General features: G+C 38.7%; 5 protein-coding genes and 1 long non-coding RNA gene across 6 annotated transcripts; 4 read left to right on the forward strand and 2 right to left on the reverse strand.

Moving 5' to 3' along the window:
* Positions 1-50: 50 nt before the first annotated feature.
* On the forward strand, positions 51-965 carry LOC111462461 (abscisic acid receptor PYL4-like). The gene has a single exon (XM_023106046.1). The coding sequence runs from the start codon at positions 159-161 to the stop codon at positions 753-755; it is 597 nt and encodes a 198-aa protein (XP_022961814.1). The 5' UTR covers positions 51-158; the 3' UTR covers positions 756-965.
* Positions 966-2,043: 1,078 nt separating this feature from the next.
* LOC111464102 (U-box domain-containing protein 1-like) lies at positions 2,044-4,082 on the reverse strand. The gene has a single exon (XM_023108192.1). The coding sequence runs from the start codon at positions 4,080-4,082 to the stop codon at positions 2,085-2,087; it is 1,998 nt and encodes a 665-aa protein (XP_022963960.1). The 3' UTR covers positions 2,044-2,084.
* A 2,360-nt stretch (positions 4,083-6,442) lies between these two features.
* On the forward strand, positions 6,443-7,200 carry LOC111456020 (LOB domain-containing protein 21-like). Its single transcript, XM_023097718.1, has one exon. The coding sequence runs from the start codon at positions 6,672-6,674 to the stop codon at positions 7,185-7,187; it is 516 nt and encodes a 171-aa protein (XP_022953486.1). The 5' UTR covers positions 6,443-6,671; the 3' UTR covers positions 7,188-7,200.
* Positions 7,201-9,818: 2,618 nt separating this feature from the next.
* On the forward strand, positions 9,819-10,968 carry LOC111460883 (ethylene-responsive transcription factor ABI4). The gene has a single exon (XM_023104231.1). The coding sequence runs from the start codon at positions 9,819-9,821 to the stop codon at positions 10,779-10,781; it is 963 nt and encodes a 320-aa protein (XP_022959999.1). The 3' UTR covers positions 10,782-10,968.
* Positions 10,969-12,515: 1,547 nt separating this feature from the next.
* On the forward strand, positions 12,516-13,033 carry LOC111430651. The gene is made up of 2 exons (XR_002708348.1): positions 12,516-12,632; positions 12,736-13,033. It is a non-coding gene; the product is annotated as an uncharacterized LOC111430651 (long non-coding RNA).
* A 382-nt stretch (positions 13,034-13,415) lies between these two features.
* LOC111430644 (transcription factor bHLH51) lies at positions 13,416-15,666 on the reverse strand. The gene is made up of 3 exons (XM_023066976.1): positions 14,670-15,666; positions 13,771-14,248; positions 13,416-13,641 (listed from the first exon to the last, which is right to left on the reverse strand). Exons 1-2 carry the CDS (start codon positions 14,970-14,972, stop codon positions 13,796-13,798), a joined length of 756 nt encoding a protein of 251 aa, XP_022922744.1. The 5' UTR covers positions 14,973-15,666; the 3' UTR covers positions 13,416-13,641; positions 13,771-13,795.
* Between the last annotated feature and the right edge of the window lie 2,487 nt (positions 15,667-18,153).

Below are 18,153 nucleotides of genomic sequence, written 5' to 3' on the forward strand. Positions count from 1 at the left end.
ATTCTTTTCTTTTTTTTCTCTTTTGAACCAATTTATCAAACACTTTAATTTAAATGCCTCCAAACCAAACCCAATATATACCAACTCCTTGTTTTCTTAATTATATATTTCTTGAATCTATCCTCCCATCAAACTCAGCCCCATATTGAATTTTAAATATGCCTTCCTCCCTTCAATTCTACCGCTACACCACCGCTAAGCCCTCCGCCGCCTTTAACGCAAAGACCCACTTCGTTTCGCACCCGTGTGCGCTTACAGACCACAAGCATGCAGTGGCGTCGGACCAGTGCAGCTCTGTCGTGGTGCAGACCATCGACGCTCCGGTGGCTTTAGTTTGGTCGTTGGTCCGGCGATTCGACAACCCACAGATGTACAAGCAGTTTCTCAAGAGTTGCCGGATTGTCGATGGCGACGGTGTGTCGGTTGGGACGATTCGTGAGGTGCAGGTGGTGTCAGGTCTGCCGGCGCTGTCGAGTAGAGAGCGGTTGGAGATTCTCGATGATGAAAAGCACGTGTTGAGCTTTAGCATCGTGGGAGGAGAGCACCGACTGAAGAATTACCGGTCGGTGACGAGCTTACACGTGTCACCGGGAGGCGGAGGAACGGTGGTGGTGGAGTCGTACGTGGTGGATGTGCCGCCGGGAAATACGAAGGAAGAAACGTGCGTGTTCGTAAATACGATTGTGCGGTGCAATTTACAGTCGTTGGCTCGAGAATCAGAGAACATTGCCAAAGCAAAAATCAAAAACATGTAAAATCATATACAATTTAGGCATAATGTAGATAATCAAACGCTAATCGCTCCATTTTTTTTTTTTTTTTGGTTGGTGGAAACCGACTTTAACTTGCATTGGTATCTTATTCGTTTTTTTCTTTTCCTCCTTGGAATGGTAGTTATGATCTTTATCAAGGGCTGGACTTTTTTGAAATTTATGAGAAATTTATGCCCTTTTTTCTATTATGTGTATATATATATATATATTCATTTTGGATGTTTTTTTTAAATTAAATTACGGCGTTTATTTTCTTTAAATTCCTATTTAAATGGAAATATCTAAATTAAGAGACTTTATTGAGGAAAATAAAGAAATCCCACCAAATTTGGAGTTGAAAGTATTTTATTTAATAACTTGTGAGTTACCGCCATTAAAATTTTGGAATAAGGAAAAAAATAACAATCGCTTGACTAGTAATATTTTATTTATTTATTTTTCTCTGCAAATGGCAACTTGGTATTTTTTTTTTTTTTTTTTGAAAAAGAACTACATGCAATTTATGGCTGTAATTAGGGATGTGGAGCGGCAATTTGTCTTGCAAGTTGTGAAAGACATTTTATTTGGATATTCCGATTTTCTTTTTGTTTAAACCTCAAACTAATGAGGCCGCCCATGTCGGACTCATTCATTTCCACTGTTTTTAGTCTAAGACTTTAATTATTCTAATCAAGTCTTATCGTGGTTATCGCTGTTATACTTTAAATTGTCCTTTTATTTATTTATTTATTTATTTATGATAATTAAATTAATAATCCATCTCTATAATTATTTTTGTTTTTATTTTGAACTTTTAAATTTAATTTTTATCATCTAGTTAAATTCATCCCTAATACTTGCCATCCTTTAAAAAAATTTATTATCACCACATGGTCGAGGATGTTAGGAACCAAGAAATATCTCATGCCAATGGATGAGCCTCCTCTGAGGCTTATGGAACCCTCGAACAACCTCTTCTTAATCAAGACGAGTCTTCACAATAGTATGATATTATCCACTTTAAACATAAGAAATGCCTTATGTTAATGGATAAGCCTCTCTTGAGGCTCATGGAGCTCTCGAATAGCCTCTCCTTTATCGAGGCTCGACTTCTTCTCTAAAACTCTTGAACAAAGTACATCATTTGTCCGACACTTGAAGATTCTATTGACATAGCTAAGTTAAACATATGACTTTGATAGCATGTTGGGAATCATAGACCTCCATAATAGTATAATATTGTCCATTTTGAGCATAAAACCGGTAAATCCATGTTTATAGTTTGCACAAATATATATATACTTCAGCTGTGATATCTTTACATTCTGCTATTCAACATGGCTGAGATTGAAAGCAGCATCTATTAAGCAGTCTTAGCAAAGCATCAGCCTTTCTTCTGGCCTTCAATGATCCATCAGCTGCCAAGCTTTGCAGCGAAGGGATACTCCGAGGATTCATCAACAACCGCCTCCCAACCTCCTCTCCTCCATCTTTGCACATCCCCAACAACACCGTAATTGAACTCTCTTTTCCATTTGGAGATCCAAATCTTAAAAGATCAACCAGCAAAGGCACCAAAACTCTGCTCTTCCTTATCTCCTGCAGCCCTTCCGAGCAGCCCAAAACCAAAGACAGCGCCTGCAACGCATCATCTGTTATGCCAGCCTTCTCATCTGTCAGCAACTCAATCAGCAATGGCACTGCCCCAGCACCCACAATGCAAGCTTTGTTGGCTTTGTAAAGCGCTAGATTGCAAAGTGCAGTGGCCGCGTCGCGCTTCCCGGCTGAATTGCCTTCTTTCAAGAGCCTCACCAATGCCGGTATCGCTTTCGGACTCGCCCCTATCGATATTTTGAACTCATCCACCATTGTTAAGCTAAATATTGTTGCTGCAGCGTTTTCTCTTGCTTCCATTGTTTTTCCTGATTCTAAGACGTGTGTTATGTTGTCTATTGCCCCTGCTGCCACTATCAGGATCTTGTTGTTGTTAAAGATTGCCAAGTTGAACAATGCCGTCACTGCATTTTCCTCAATCCTTGGATCACCAGATCTCAACAATGTCACAAGAAACGGTATTGCTCCTGCCTCCGCAATCATCCTTCGGCTATCCATCCCTGTTTTTGCTAGCAACCGGAGCTCATATGCTGCTTGTCTTTGAACATCTGGTGATCCGGTTGCAAGCTTCCCCACCAGAAATTCCGCTGTCATTTTCACAGCGTCGGAGGCGGCTTTCGACGCCGAAATTTGATCGATCGGTTCCTCGGAACGGTATCGTCTGCTATTGCTTCTCTTTAAGAAAGAACATGGTTTTGTAGGTTCAAACAAATTAACGTTGTTTTCTTGGCACCATTGTTGCATCAGACTTTTGAGTGCATAATTTGGTATGAGAGCCACATGAATTAGCCTCTGATTACTCTTGGGGCATACATGATGTCCTGAGTCAATCCATTGAGCTATTGAATTACGATCATAGGTATGTCCTGATGATACAATTACAGGATCTCTCATCACATCTAACGAAATGGGGCAGCGAAAATCATCTGGAATTTGATCCATTGATATAGAAGAACACGAATGATGTTGAAACTTCAAGTTGAATTGTTCTGTCTTACTGAAAAGCACTGTTTTGGCATGTCGAACAAGAGAAATTAGATTGTTTATATTAGAAACCACCATTATTCCACCTGTTCCTGCTTGTTTAAGAGCTTCTACTTCCAGTTTTGATATCTCTTCATCACAATCCATCAGGCTTCTCAGCCCAACACTACTGAAAAACTCTGCCAAATCTTTGTTCTTCTTGTTCATCATTAGTTCAAGAAGCTCATCTCTTCTTCGAACCTCGCGTTCGTCGGCCGAAAACTCGAATCGTTTAGCTTGATTGTGAAGAAGCTCCACTTGTTCTCTTGTATCATCTGTTAATTTCAGGAAGCTGAGAGGTAAAATATCAAGAACTCTCCCAATCTCCTTCACTAGCTGATAGAACTGATTGGAAATGAGCTCTGTCTGTAGTAAACTCCATAGACAGCTTCCTTCCTCACAGCTTTGAATCAGAAGCTTAACTCTTCGGACTACAGAGAAGAGTTCAGTGAAGCAAACAAGGGAAGATGGAGGAAGCTGAGGAGAATTAGATTCATGAACCTCTTCAAATAAGAAAGCAAGAAGCTTGATTCTTCTTCTCATGGTTGAGACGGTCCGAGCCTGCACAAAACTCGCCTTCTCCTCCAAACAAACTTCGTTGGCTAACACAATCAGTGATTGCAGCACAGACCCATGAGGCAAAAAGGCTGAAGCTGCCATGATTGGGGAGGAAAGAGCAACATCCATGGCCATTCTCATTGCATCAATACACTCGACCTATACAGAGCCATATATACGGAACAATTTCTTTACTCTCTGTCGTCTAAATCAAGTGGGTGCGTTATTGTGCGTTCTTAACACTTCATAAGGTCAGACATGGATTACGAACATGGATTACGAGGAGGAAAACTACAAATCTTCTTCAAACGTGAAAATTATTTAATTCATTGGGAAAAAGAAAGAAACATTTTAGTAATTTGAAGGGTTTTTGTCGGTTTCTTTTTGTTTGGCTGACTGTATGAACAATAGGAGGACTTGTTGGTAGCTGCCACTTGGAGCAACTTCCTGACTCCTTAAAATAGTCAAATGCCCAACCAATTTTATATTTTTCAAAACTATGCATTAACTGCACAAAGTCAAACTTTGTGGGCAGTCTCCTCTCATATCTCTCTTGCAAAATTTCAACTTTTTTGGTTCTTTTGGAGGTTTGTTAGGAGGGTGTATTGAAATGTCAGCTCATAAGCTCCCAAATCAATGCTCATTTTCTATGATAAAAAAATGGGTCAGTCTCTTTTTTGTATATAAAATTTATTTTGGAAAAACGTCCTTTCTTGTGACCTAAATGGTCATCACGGATTTGTCATTCCATATCGTTGTTGTTACAAAAGTGTAAACAAGATCGATCGCACTCACACACCATAAATAAGACACAAATATTTACATGGTTTGAAGAGAAGAAATTCTTCTACATCACTCCCGAGTGGTAGTTAATCATTGTAATCAAAATGTTTATAAGTCTATCTCTCACACTTTCATGCCGTAAAATCTATCTTGCAAAGTCTCTCCCCAAATTGTCTTTAGGCAAATACAAATTGATAATGACTTTATATCTCAAAATAAGCGCAGCAATATTAATGTTATACATGAATCAAGATAATTCATGTATCAATATGGAAGATGATGAAAAAAAAAAAAAAAAAAAGAGATGAACTAAATGAATTCCGATAGGTGCATTCATATGAAAGGGAAATGTATAAAAAAATGTTCATGAATCCAAAAGTATGGTATGATCCATGGAATGTACCTTGTCAAAAGAATCCCAAACAGATAATCGGTTTGACTAGCACCAAATGAACATGCTACTTCAAATCGGCCAAAAATTTTCACCATCAATCACCTTTGTCAACACTTTAGGATTATCAACCGTTCCAATTTTCGATAAACAAATGTCCCTTTATTGAAAATTTCTCGATCAAATAAAATTAAACATCAATATGTTTGGTATTCAACAGACAAGCAATACTCCAGCTAAACCATGCATGTAAATATTTCTTTAAAAGCTTCCTTGAGTGTCATATACTTTACTTCTACGGTAAACAATATAAAAACATTGAACGCCACAAACAGGTTCACCAACCATATTGACTGGTAAGGGTGCAATGCTTACTTTTCTTCCTAATCTAATATCTTTCCAGAAGATTAAATAATGAAAACGAGAGTGATTTGGTCATGTTAACCTCGGCAGCTTTTGGTTCCGTTAAAAGGGCACAAATTCTCCCAGAAGTTTCTTTAATTGAAAAAATAAAAAAAATAAAATAAAATCACAACGTGTCACTATCACTGTATCAGAACTATGGAAGTTTCTCTGTGGATGTACTATGGACAAATGGGTTGACTATTCTCGAGTGGGCTTCAAAAGGAAAAGCCCAAAATTCGCAAACTTCAAGCCCACGATGAAGCCCAATTTGAGTGCTCTCTCTCTCTCTCTCTCTCTCTCTCTCTCCATTATTAAAGGGCCCACTGAAACGTTGAATGGTACAAAGGCAATCTAAAGAAGGGGCCTACTTGATTGATAGAAAAGGAAATCAATGGAAGGGAACATGGCACAATAAAAGAAGGGTTACAGACACCACAATCCAACCTCCTCCATCAAAATATCAACGCTAATAATTATTGGGCCGGCCCATTTTCAAACCACCAACCAATCAAAATCATTCCTCCAAATTCCCTCTTTCTTTTCTCGTCTGCAACAAAACTATTTCTTTTGTGTGTGTGTGTGTGTGTGTGTGTGTTTGCGAACAAGTGGGTGTGTGTGTGTGTGTGTGTGGTTTGAGGAAAACGACGACCAGTTTGCGAACAAGTGGGTTCTGGGAATTCCATTATGAACTTTGGCTGTTTCGCTCAATCACTGCCCCAACCATTTTCTTTTGATGGGACTGTTTTTATCCCTTCCTCATCATAACTCCCCTTCCCTTTTCTCTCTCATTTTACCCTTAACTCAATTATGCCCTTTGGATCCCTTTTCTTTCGATCTTTTCATTAACATTTTCTAATATTTTGTCAAAAAAAAAAAAGAATATTATTTTTAGTTTCTTAATGCAGATCATCACTGTGTTGCTTTATATATGAAATATGATGTCTCATCCTAAGTTAGGAACACAAATAATGGCACCCCATGTTCTTTAATTTAAAGTATTCCTTCTTTTTTCCCTTTAATTGGGTGTTTCAAGCCTTCTTTAACCATTTATATATATATAGACACATCCTGTTGTAGAGGAGATGACATTATTTCTTGACTGACATGATGAAACAGCAGCAGAAGCAGCAGCAGCAGCAGCAGGCATGAGAGGGTGCCATGATACTCGTTCTTCTTCTTCTTGTGCAGCCTGCAAATTGCTGAAAAGAAGGTGCACGCCCACTTGCATATTTGCGCCTTATTTTAGGTCTGATGAGCCGAAGAAATTTGCCAAGGTTCACAAAGTGTTTGGGGCGAGTAATGTGAGCAAGATTCTGACGGAGGTGCCTGAGGAGCAGAGAGAGGACACTGTGAACTCTTTGGCTTATGAGGCGGAGGCTAGGCTGAGAGATCCTGTTTATGGATGCATCGGTGCCATAGCTTTGTTGCAGACTAAAATGGCGGAGCTTCAACATGATCTTGCTCTTGCCAAAGCTCGCCTAGCTCGTTATGCTGCTGCTAATAATAATAATACTTCTTCTACTTCTTTGGGTGTTCTGGAAAATTGTGTTGTTAATATGTCTTATGGTGGATTGAGTTTCTCTGGGCAGAGTTCTGATGATATCTCCCAATATGGTTTTTTATGTGACTTTACCCATTTTCCATATCCATTTCAAGCTTGAAACTTTGAGCTCTCTTTCTCTTTCTCTCTCTTTCTCATCATGGTTTCATCAACAATTTTTTTTTTTCTTATCTCCGAAATTCTTTTTAGATTTACGACCCTAAGAATTGACATGAAAATGTGTTGATTAGGGAGATGTTTCACACTCTTATAAATAATGTTTTATTTTTTTTATCGAGTTCACACAATCCACTCTTTTGAGACCCAACGTCTTTGTTAGCACACCACCGATATGACGTTTCACTCTTATAAGTAATGTTTCATTATCTTTATTGGGTTCTCACAATCCACCCACAATCCATCCCTTTGAGACTCAGCGTCCTTGTTGGCACACCGCCGATATTTAACTCTGATAACATTGTAAAGTCTAGTAACGTCCCTGTTGGCACACGTGTATTTCACTCATTGTAACAGTCTAAGCTCATTACTAGTAAATATTGTCCCTTGTTAGCACACCGGTATTTCACTCATTGTAACTATTTATCCTTTGTTGGCACACCGATATTTCACTCATTGTAAATATTGTCTGCTTTGGCCGGTTATAAAACGAATTAAAACGAATAATGTTAGGAATCATTCATGATATTGTCCTTTGAGCATAAGCTTTCATGACTTTACTTTGGGCTTTTCCACAAGGCCTTGTTGGAGATAGCATTCCTCACTCATAAACCCATGATCTTTCGCAAAATTAACAAACGGGGGATCCACTCTCAATAATCCTCGACAAATAATATCTACGACCGATATTCAAGTTCTCACCCTGTATTATGTATATTTTATTTTGTATTTAATTAAATTCTTGTTTCCCCTTGTTTTTTCATCAACGAAATCTAGAATGGATAAATATTGAAAAAAGAAATATTATTTTTACTTTTGGTTTTGAAAGTAAAAGAAAAGGAAAAGAAAAAAGGGTGGATGGGATTGGTGGTTGTGTAGGTCCAATGCAAGAGAGAGAGAGAGAGAGAGAGAGAGAGAGAGAGAGAGAGGAGAGGGTTTAATTGAAATGGTAAGATGGTGACGTGTGGTGTGAAAGTATTGGGTCGAGAAAATGACATTGGGCCCAAAATCCCATTGGGCCCGTCAAGCCTAGGCCTTATATGATCCATCATTCACGAAACTGGACACGACTGATTTGAAAGAAGAGAAAGGGCATTAATTTAAAAGAAAAATATAATTTGGGACTTTTAAATTGCGATTCCAAAGAATTGAGGCGAAATTGAAACCGGATGATGCAATAAATATGGTGTATAAGTAAGTTTTTGCGAGTACCGAGACACTGTGGAAGTGTCCCCCCACTTTGGCATCGCTCACATGCAGATGCTATTTCCTAAACCTTTCTCTTTCCCTCTCCCTCTACGCCTTCGCTGTTCCTCTTACGTCCCGACACCTCCTCCCCTTTGCATGCACTCTCCCAACTCTTCCCCTCTCATTGCCCTTTTCTTCGCAAATTATTTATTCCTTACATTTTAATTTTGTTGCAACTTAAATAATAAGTATGGTAAAAATCTTCACGGTTTTCAAGGAGAATAAATGTCAAACAAGTGAAGCTATATTTCTATGAATATAAAGGTCAAACAAATCAAGCTCTACATCAAATTCTACCAAATCAACGTTCATACATCATTTAAACCAGCATATAATAATTTGTGGCGCCCTCAGGCCATGACTTGTTCCTATATACTTCAATTTTCATTTTTATTTTCTCTTAAACTTTAACACTGAAAATTTAAATTTGAATATAACATTATTTAACTATGCCAAGAAAAAATAATTAATTAGGATAACGGTTAATATTTCTATCCATTAGATGGATTGTTTTTGTTATTAATTAACCCGTTTATTTATAAGAATTGCATGTGTTAGACGAACCCAACTCTCTACAATGATATGATCAACTCTCTACAATGATATGATACTGTCCACTTTAAACCATCTGTGATTCTCAAAAGGCATCATGCATAGTTTTTTTATTTTTTATTATTATTATAAACTCATGATCAATCTCTAAATTAGCGGAGGTGGGACTTTAGTTATCCCACAACATGCCTTCCTGAATTGAAAATAGACCATAAGAGTAAGACAATAATGAAAGAAAAGTTATTCAACAAAATTTGTTATTCTGAGTACATGCATGTCGTGTAATAACTATTCAATTTAAATTCAAACTTTTGAAATCCTCTTATAGATTTGAGTGTGCTTCAATCCAATCTAAACGAATACTACGAATAGAGATAGAATTACAAATTGGTTAGAGTTGGGAGAAAAATAATGAAGTGTTCCCATCCCATTATGTTCATTGTTTTTTCATTTGTTGGTGTCAGATAAAAGTAAGAAAGAGGCGGCCGAAATAAGTCTCTCACGTGTATGTGCTTCTGCTCCCTGCTGCAAGAAAACCACTCCACCAAGCCCAAGAACCCCAACTTCAACTCTCTCTCTAATATTATATTGTATTGTAGTAGTATGTGTGTGTGTATATAAACACATCCACTCAAAACCACCGCCCTCTTCCACCATTAACTGCGATCGCATCCAAATCAAACCCCAACCCTCTCCCCTCTTCCTTTCCCCCCTCACTGATCCATTTCTCTGAACGAGGCCCCGACGCCTTCACTCCCTTTTTTAGTCTAGTTTTATGGACGACCACTCACCTTCCTCCTCTTTCCCTCACCCTCCCCGAGACCACCCATCCTCTTCCTCTTCCTCTCCCTCTCCTGACCCTAATTCCCCATTATTACCTCCCCCAAACCCTCCCCCTCCTTCCAACACTACCCCTTCTTCTCCCACTCCCACCAATGGCGCCCGTAAAAGAAAAGGCAAGGGCGGCCCCGACAACAACAAGTTCCGTTACCGCGGCGTCCGCCAACGCAGCTGGGGCAAATGGGTCGCTGAGATCCGCGAGCCACGTAAACGCACGCGCAAGTGGCTCGGCACTTTCTCCACCGCTGAAGACGCCGCCCGTGCCTATGACCGAGCTGCTATCATCCTCTACGGCTCCCGTGCTCAGCTTAACCTCCAAGCCGCCTCCCCTAATTCCTCCTCCTCCTCCCATTCCTCCTCTTCCCAATCCAACTCCCGCTCCAACAACCTCCAGACTCTCCGCCCTCTCCTTCCCCGCCCTGCCGCCGCGGCCTTCTCCTTCTCCTCCATGGCTTCCTCTCTCCCTATTATGACATCTCATCAATCCTCCTCCTCCAACTCCAACTCTTCTAATTTTCTCCCTTATGGGGTTTATCCATCTCCTGGATTCACCCTAATGTGTCCCAATCTAGTGCATCAATACCCACCCCAACTTACCCAACACCCCCACGCTTTTTCCGCTCCCTCAAATGAAATTCCATCCACTTCCACTGTTACTACCTCTATTGCCACTCCATCCCCACCTTCCACAACCTCGTACCACCAAAACCCTAATCCCCTACTTGTTGCTTCCCCTCAAATTAACCCCTCGCCAGTTGCACCACCACCGCTCGTTTCAGATCTGGTTGTTGGGCCCATTGGGCCTGGATCTCCGGCGGTGGGCTGGCCGTTGGAGAACGATGAAGATTATCTTCCTTCTCTTTGGGACTACGGTGATCCTTTCTTCTTCGACTTGTGAGATCACTATTGTGGTTTTTGCGACAATGGGTCTCCTTCAAACTCATCCGGAAACAACGACATCTCGTCGATTTGAGCTTCAATCTCGGCTTGCATGTAACCACCACCGCCTTGAGACGGCGGCGATGGCGATGGCGATTGTCTACTACTGGTTCGTAATATGATAAATTCAGATTTTTATTATATACATATCTATATATATATATATATATATATTTGGTGTGTTTGAGCTCTTTTTAGAGGTTGTGGTAATTGGATCGATCATCTCGATTCGATTTTTTTTCACACAATTCATCAGTCGAATTGATGTTTTTGCATGATATGGATTGAATTTTGGTGCTTAGAGGCGAATTGATGAGGTTGCTTCATTGTTCAAACTTGTCTTCTCCATTTGTTGGAAGTATCAACAATTGTCTCTCACAATAAAAACTTTTTTTTTTTTTTTTGATCATTTTCCACAAGTTTGATTTGATCATCGTTATGTTTTTTCACATTTAAGATTGTTTTAATTTATGGGAATTAATTAATTTTGATAAATTAGAGTGTGGTAAAGCTGAATTTATGAATTAGGGTTTTGAGTTGTCAATGCATGGCTGCAGAAAGCACTGCAAAAAGTCAAAGAAGGTGTAGGGAACTTCTGCCTTTTTGTTAATCCAACATGCAAACCTTTAATCAATCTCCTGAGGATTCATTTGAAAACAACTGCTTTTCTTTTTAATTTTCTGCTGTATTCAAAGTAATGTCGTTTATCAAGAACTCTCTCTTTTATAAAGATTCTAGCACAAAAGAATTTATGGTAAGGCGGTTCTGATTATTATTATTATTATTATTATTTTTTATATATTTATAGGGAGGAATTATATATGGATTAGGCAATGTTTAATGTGGATTATAAGATTTTAGCATATCTATTTAGTTTATGTTTATAAACTACATTAATTGTCGGAACACTGTGAAGTAATTTAATACTATTAATATTGGGGTTTATTAAATAATCATCATGAGATGATCAAGGATACTTTATTAAATAATGAATTTTTATCCAAATTTTAAAAATAAAAACTTGTTTTTCAACATTATATGAGGAAATTATTTTAAGAAAATATATTTTTTATGCCTATTTCAATAAATAAATAAATAAATATTTTAGACTCTTTCCTTCATAATATATGTGGGTTTTTTTTTTCAAATAAAATAAAATAAAATATTTAGTTCCTTGTATTTTAATATTTTTTAATTTAGTATCTTAGTGAATGTAAATATTTCCGTATATATTATTGAATGACTTATAAAAAATATAAAAAAAAAGAAAAAAAAAAGAGAAGAAAAGGTTTTCAAGAAGGTATCTAAGAAATGCTGCCAATTTTTATACAAATTTAGTGGACAAATTATAAATATTCTTCCTACAAATGTTTTTTTTTCTCTAAATTTATACTAATTCTCTAAATATTATACAAGAAAATATATCATTAACTGATTTTAATATTTAATAATAGAGTGGTGTTAAATTAAAATTTTAAAAAAGATAAAAGAATCTGGATTTTATCTTTTTAAATGATAGGAAATAAATTAAATTTTAAGAAAGACAAGAATAATTTTGAAAATTACACCAACTATTTTTCTGGTCATGTTTTTTATCATTGGGCTAGTTCAGTCGTTTATTAGGCCCATAAACGGCCCAAGTGGCCCACCGAAGTTCAAGCCGGCTTTAAATTAGGGTTTCTCACTATATATTGTAATCCGCAGCCTTTGCCTCCAGAACGTCGTCGATCCTGTCATTTGTTTCGTTTGCTTTGAGGCCAGTCTTGTTCTGTATCAGATCGATTAGCAGGTCTTCAACATGAGGGCGAAGGTAAGTGATTTTTTTTTTTTAATGAAATATTTATGTTCGTATTGCTTGGTTCTCTTGTTGATTTTTGTTATTGTTTGTTTGCGTTTTTGTTTCGATTTACCAGTGGAAGAAGAAGAGAATGAGGAGATTGAAGAGGAAGCGCCGAAAGATGAGGCAGAGATCCAAGTAGTTTGTGTCTTTTTTTAAATAAAAAAATGAATCGTTCTTTTAATCGCTACTGATCTAGGAATAGAGTAATAGTTCCAATTCGTGTTTTTTATTAAGTCCTTTTAGTTTCAATGCGCAATTTTGTTTGACTTCCTCGCACTTTGATCTACATTATTGAATTTGCTGTCTGGAGTTTCTGAAATTTCCGTTGAATTATCTGTTGATTCCACCAGTAATCTAAAACATTCTTTTCAGTTCAAGTATGAATTTATCCCTAACCTTAATAATTGCTCATGCCTCCATGAACAAAGTAGCAATGTCATGGCCCGTTTAAGAACGTGAACGCTTAAATTGATTGCGTTTACGACTCGAGATCAATGCCACTACTCGTTTAGAATCGGTTTAAGGATGGTTTTTAGATCCATTTTTCTTCTAGTTGTCTCGTGTCAATACCTGCTCTGTCTCCGAATAAAACGATTGTACCAAACACATCATTCTCAGATTAGTATCCTATGAGTTCACGATCTCGCATAGTGCGCTCAACTTATTTTCAAATTGTTGTGTTATAGGTTTTGCTTTGTGATATCCTACCTAATATCGTATAATTCAGTGACTGTAATTATTGTTGGAAGCCAATAATGCGAAAAGCAATTATTTATAACACAATATCTATGCAAGAATGAACTTCTAGCGAAGGATCTTTCTTTTGAGTAATTATATGGCGTGTGGATCAACATTTGCCAAAATCCGGTTCAAATTTGGTACGAACTGCGGCGTGGAACGAGTGACACAAAATTTGAACTTCATAGCTAAATAACTATCCCACAACTTCTGTCACCCAGACGTAAAAGAATATAATCAACTTTTTCTCGTTTGCAAGGCTCTCTCTTTACATGGAGAGACATTGTGGCTGCAACAGCTTCAGTTCTCCACAGGCTTCAAAAGCCTCAGTCTTTTACCTTCTTGTCATTTGTGTTCAATCTGCGCTCAAATTAAGACGTTTATGAGAAGAAAAATTACTTGGAATAATGAGAAGGGAGGAAGAACCTCTGTCGTTTACTTCGAATACGACAGGTTGAGGCCGCCGACGAGGACGATATTCTCCTTAAAACCAATTTAAGAGACTGTTGAACAGTTTTCAAGCACACATTTTTTTCACCATCTTTATTGCAAAGGACAAGTATGCTTTTAATGCGGCCGCCAACGCTAGCCATATCTGCCCTTATGGTTGTGAGCCTCAGCCCCTTGATCACTTGGATGAGCTCTGCGAACAGTTCTGGCCGATCGTCGCAGCTCACCGATACCTTTATTGCAATATTGTTCCTGTTGTTGTCTTCAACCATGGTAGAATCAATAGTTAATTCATCCATATCTGTTGGAACTGTCATGTTCTTGCTGACTTCCATTGCTTTTCTTTTCAGGTCTTTCACTTGATCGATTGCACTTCCCAACAGAGCTGCCTTGTCCATCTGCCATAGGAAATAAGAAGATGAGTCTGAACATGTGCTGCAGAGTTTTCTCTTTGAGGTACAAAATTATGTTTCTTAAGAAGATGAACTACTAAGCAACTTAATCAGTCGAACTTTTGCTAAAGCTAGAAGTTGATTATTACAATAATCACAAAAGTATCGATATGAAACCCACTGCTAACAGATATTGTCTTTCTTTAGGCTTTTTTTTTTTCAGACTTTCCCCCAAAGTTTTTAAAACACTAGGGAGAGATTTCCACACCCTTTGAAAGAATGTTTCGTTCTCCTCTCCAATCGACGTGGGATCTCATAGAAACAATCCTTTCTTAAACATGTTTTTTATCCCTAACTTAGCACAGAAAACTTAAACTGAGTTGGTCATCCAGTTGGAAAGAGAAAGGGGTAGAGAGAGCAAGAGTACCTTATCAGACTTGGGAATGAGTTTTCTAAGAGTCGCCAGTTGAGCATTGATTCTGTCCCTACGCCTCTTTTCTGCTTGGCTATGGCTCTTGGAAGCAGAAACTGCTCTAACGTCAGCAATCATTCCTTCCGTTGAAGTTGAAAATGAAGGAAACCCATCAAACTGAACCTTAGTTGAGCTTGAAAGCTGAGGATTAATCATAAATGGAAGAAGCAGAGAAGGTTCACGGCTTGAATTGCCATTGCAATGAGCCCAATTTAGCCCCTCAAGCTTAGTAGAAGAAAAATCCCAGTTCTTCTCCATAACTGATGAAAAAGAGAGGCAGGGCCAATGTTTCTGAAGTCCGACTCAAAGTTTGGTTTTTATGGTTGCATCTGGAGAGCTACTGTTGATTGCACTAATAATAATGTGTGTGTTTGTGTGTGTGTGTGTGTGTGTGATCTGCAAATCTTGATGGTGATTGGTGTGATGCCCAATAGGCCTTTAATTTTTCAAAACGAAAATCATATAAGGCTATATTTGCCTGTCATTTCAGTTTGAAGTTCCTGTTCTTCCCCCCTTTGATAAAGCTAAGCCTCCACGATGTGTACAATTAAAGACCACTACCAACCAAATTAGAGCGACTGTTTTAAGTTGAGAAAACATGAAACAATATATCCCATAAACAAAGCAGCATACCCAAGGAACTCCAGCAACTGTTGAAGTTAATGAGATCCCAATACCATATTTACCTGAAAACAGTGGCAGATCTAGATGATCTTTGATTTTGGGATAACTTCCACTGAAAGTTCTTTTTTTTTCCCTCCCTACACAATCTACTCCCACCCATTAGGATTTGTGGCGATTTCTTTCATGGGCCACAGCAAAAAATTTTCCTTTCTTTCCTTTTCAATCTTATCTATTCATTATGAAGAAATTTAAAGCATAGAGAAAGAACCGGGACTCAGATTTGAATCTCCCCAAACTCCACAAACTATTTCGTTCCCCCTCCAACCATAGGATCTCACAATCCACTCCCTTGGGTCAGTGTCCTCGTTGGCACATAGGTTTCCACACCATTATAAGAAATGTTTCGTTCCCCTCTCCAATCGATGTGGGATCTCGCAATCCACTCCCTTGGGGCCAGCGTCCTCGCTGGCACACAGGTTGCCACACTCTTATAAGGAATGTTTCGTTCCCCTCTCCAACCAATGTGGGATGTCACAATTCCACCCCCCTTGGGGCCCAACGTCCTCGCTGGCACATAGGTTTCCACACCTTTATAAGAAATGTTTTGTTTTCGTTCCCCTCTCCAACTCCCATCTCCAACCGATGTGGATCTCAGAATCCACCCCCCTTGGGGCCTAGCGTCCTCGCTGGCACACAGGTTTCCACACCTTTATATGAAATGTTTCGTTCCCCTCTCCAAACGTTGTAGGATCTCACAATCCATCCCCTTAGGGCCCAGCGTCCTCGCTTCCAACCGTTGTGAGATCTCCCAATCCATCCCCTAAGGGCCCAGTGTCCTTGCTGCCACACAGGTTTCTACACCCTTATAAGGAATGTTTCGTTCCCCTCTCCAACCAATGTGGGATCTCCCAATTCACACCTGTAGGGCCTAGCGTCCTCGTTGGCACACACGTTTCCACACCCCTAAAGGAATATTTCGTTCCTCTTCTCCAATCGATGTGGGATCTCACAATTCACCTTGCTTGGGGTCTAGCGTCCTTGCTGGCACAGGTTTCTACACCCTTGCAAGAAATGTTTAGGTAACCTCTCCAACCAATGTGGGATCTCCCAATCCACCCCCGTAGGGCCTAGCGTCCTCGCTGGCACACAAGTTTCCACACTCTTAAAGGAATGTTTCGTTCTACTCTCCACCCAACGAAACACCCGATGTGGGATCTTACAATCCACCCCCTTGGGGTCCAGCGTCCTCGCTGGCACACCGCCCGATGTCTTGCTCTGATACCAATTGTAACAGCCCCAACCCACCACTAACAAATATTGGTTTCTTTGGGTTTTCCTTTTCGAGTTTTCCCTCAAAATTTTTAAAACGCATCTACTAATGAAAATTCCACACCCTTACAAGAAATGTTTGTTTCCCCTCTCTAACCGACGTGGGATCTCACTGCTAAAAGGGGCCTTACCCTCCCTATCAAACAGGTTTGCCATGTTTCTAAGGAATTTATGGATCTTTTTGTAGGCAACTTTTCATGTAGCTTTGTGGATGTGCCTGTTCACAGTGTAGTCACGTAAAAGATAAAAACAGGGAAAAAGGAAACATTCAACAACTTCACCAATCATAGCCTCATCTCCTGAGTTGGATTCCTCAAGAGAAAGAAGAGAGAGAAAAGAGGGCCTTCCCACAGCGGCTTGTTCAAAAAGAAACTCAGTAGTCTTCCTTTACAGAAGCAAACAACAAAGCTTGAAGTGCAATGCAAAAAGGAGGGCCATAATGTAGGGCCCCCTTTTGCACAAACATTGTAATTGAATGTAAAGAGGACATTAAAGATTGATAAAGACTTCTGATAAACTACTCAAATTTACAAAAGTCCCATCTCAAAATCATGTGGTGCCCATGATTTTAAATTCTTTTAACTCGATGATCCTGTAGATTTGGAACAGGCCATGAGCAGAAGAGGAGATTTTTCTGGGCACCATTTACTTCAGGTAGATGAGAAGAGTGTGGCGAGTGGACAGGGATAGGGATATGGATAGGGATGAGAAACGAGAGGAATAATTTCGTCGGCAATAGATGCAAGAAAAATGTGGCAAATCCCAAGGTTGCGTTTTCAATGATACAACTCTAACGTGTTCTTGTCCACCATATAATTGCCCTCTTCTCTCCTCTCCTCTCCTCTGCAGCCGCAACTCTGCAACTTGGATAAACGATACGACTCTTATCAAAGAGCTGTTCAAATAAATTAGATTACACGAAATATTCTATCAATTCAAAATAATTTATTGTTGTTCTTTTCTGCTAAATTTGTAACGGATGACTGGAATCAACATGTGAAGTTGGTCCATGCATTATTTTGCTAATTCAAGCCAGTAGATAAATTATTTGTTGCCCTTGATTTTCTAATATATATTGTTACTCTCTCAAACAGTAAACAAAACTTGAGTACGTAATTTCATGTCCTGAAATGTTTGGAAGTGTATGTATGCATAGCACATAAAAGTATAAAATGTTACATGGTTTAAGAAGTACCTTATAAATATTGCTAACCCATATATATTCCACATATATATAAATATTGATATAGAAGTCGGTGGACTATAATCTATTCATAACAAAGACTAGGATACTCAATAACAAAATTTTACAGTTTACCCTACATACAAATATTTACATCGGTTTTTATGATATTTTATCTAAAAAATACCAGATCTACTTATCTCTAAATATAATGGTGAAATATTATTTTTCTTCCGAGCGTGTAGTAAAAGAAGTTGGAACTTGTTTAAATTACTCGGTAGCCGCTATAAGCACCATTGTCAT

Source organism: Cucurbita moschata, unplaced genomic scaffold, assembly GCF_002738365.1.
Source record: "Cucurbita moschata cultivar Rifu unplaced genomic scaffold, Cmos_1.0 Cmo_Scf00002, whole genome shotgun sequence".
Taxonomy (NCBI): Eukaryota; Viridiplantae; Streptophyta; class Magnoliopsida; order Cucurbitales; family Cucurbitaceae; genus Cucurbita; species Cucurbita moschata.

Excerpts from the sequence above, each read along its gene's own strand:
- LOC111456020 (XM_023097718.1), top strand. The coding sequence starts at position 6,672 with ATGAGAGGGTGCCATGATACTCGTTCTTCTTCTTCTTGTGCAGCCTGC.
- LOC111462461 (XM_023106046.1), top strand. The coding sequence starts at position 159 with ATGCCTTCCTCCCTTCAATTCTACCGCTACACCACCGCTAAGCCCTCC.
- LOC111430644 (XM_023066976.1), bottom strand. The coding sequence starts at position 14,972 with ATGGAGAAGAACTGGGATTTTTCTTCTACTAAGCTTGAGGGGCTAAAT. Across the intron at positions 14,249-14,669 it reads TCATTCCCAAGTCTGATAAG|ATGGACAAGGCAGCTCTGTT; the intron begins GTACTCTTGCTC and ends TTCCTATGGCAG.
- LOC111464102 (XM_023108192.1), bottom strand. The coding sequence starts at position 4,082 with ATGGCCATGGATGTTGCTCTTTCCTCCCCAATCATGGCAGCTTCAGCC.
- LOC111460883 (XM_023104231.1), top strand. The coding sequence starts at position 9,819 with ATGGACGACCACTCACCTTCCTCCTCTTTCCCTCACCCTCCCCGAGAC.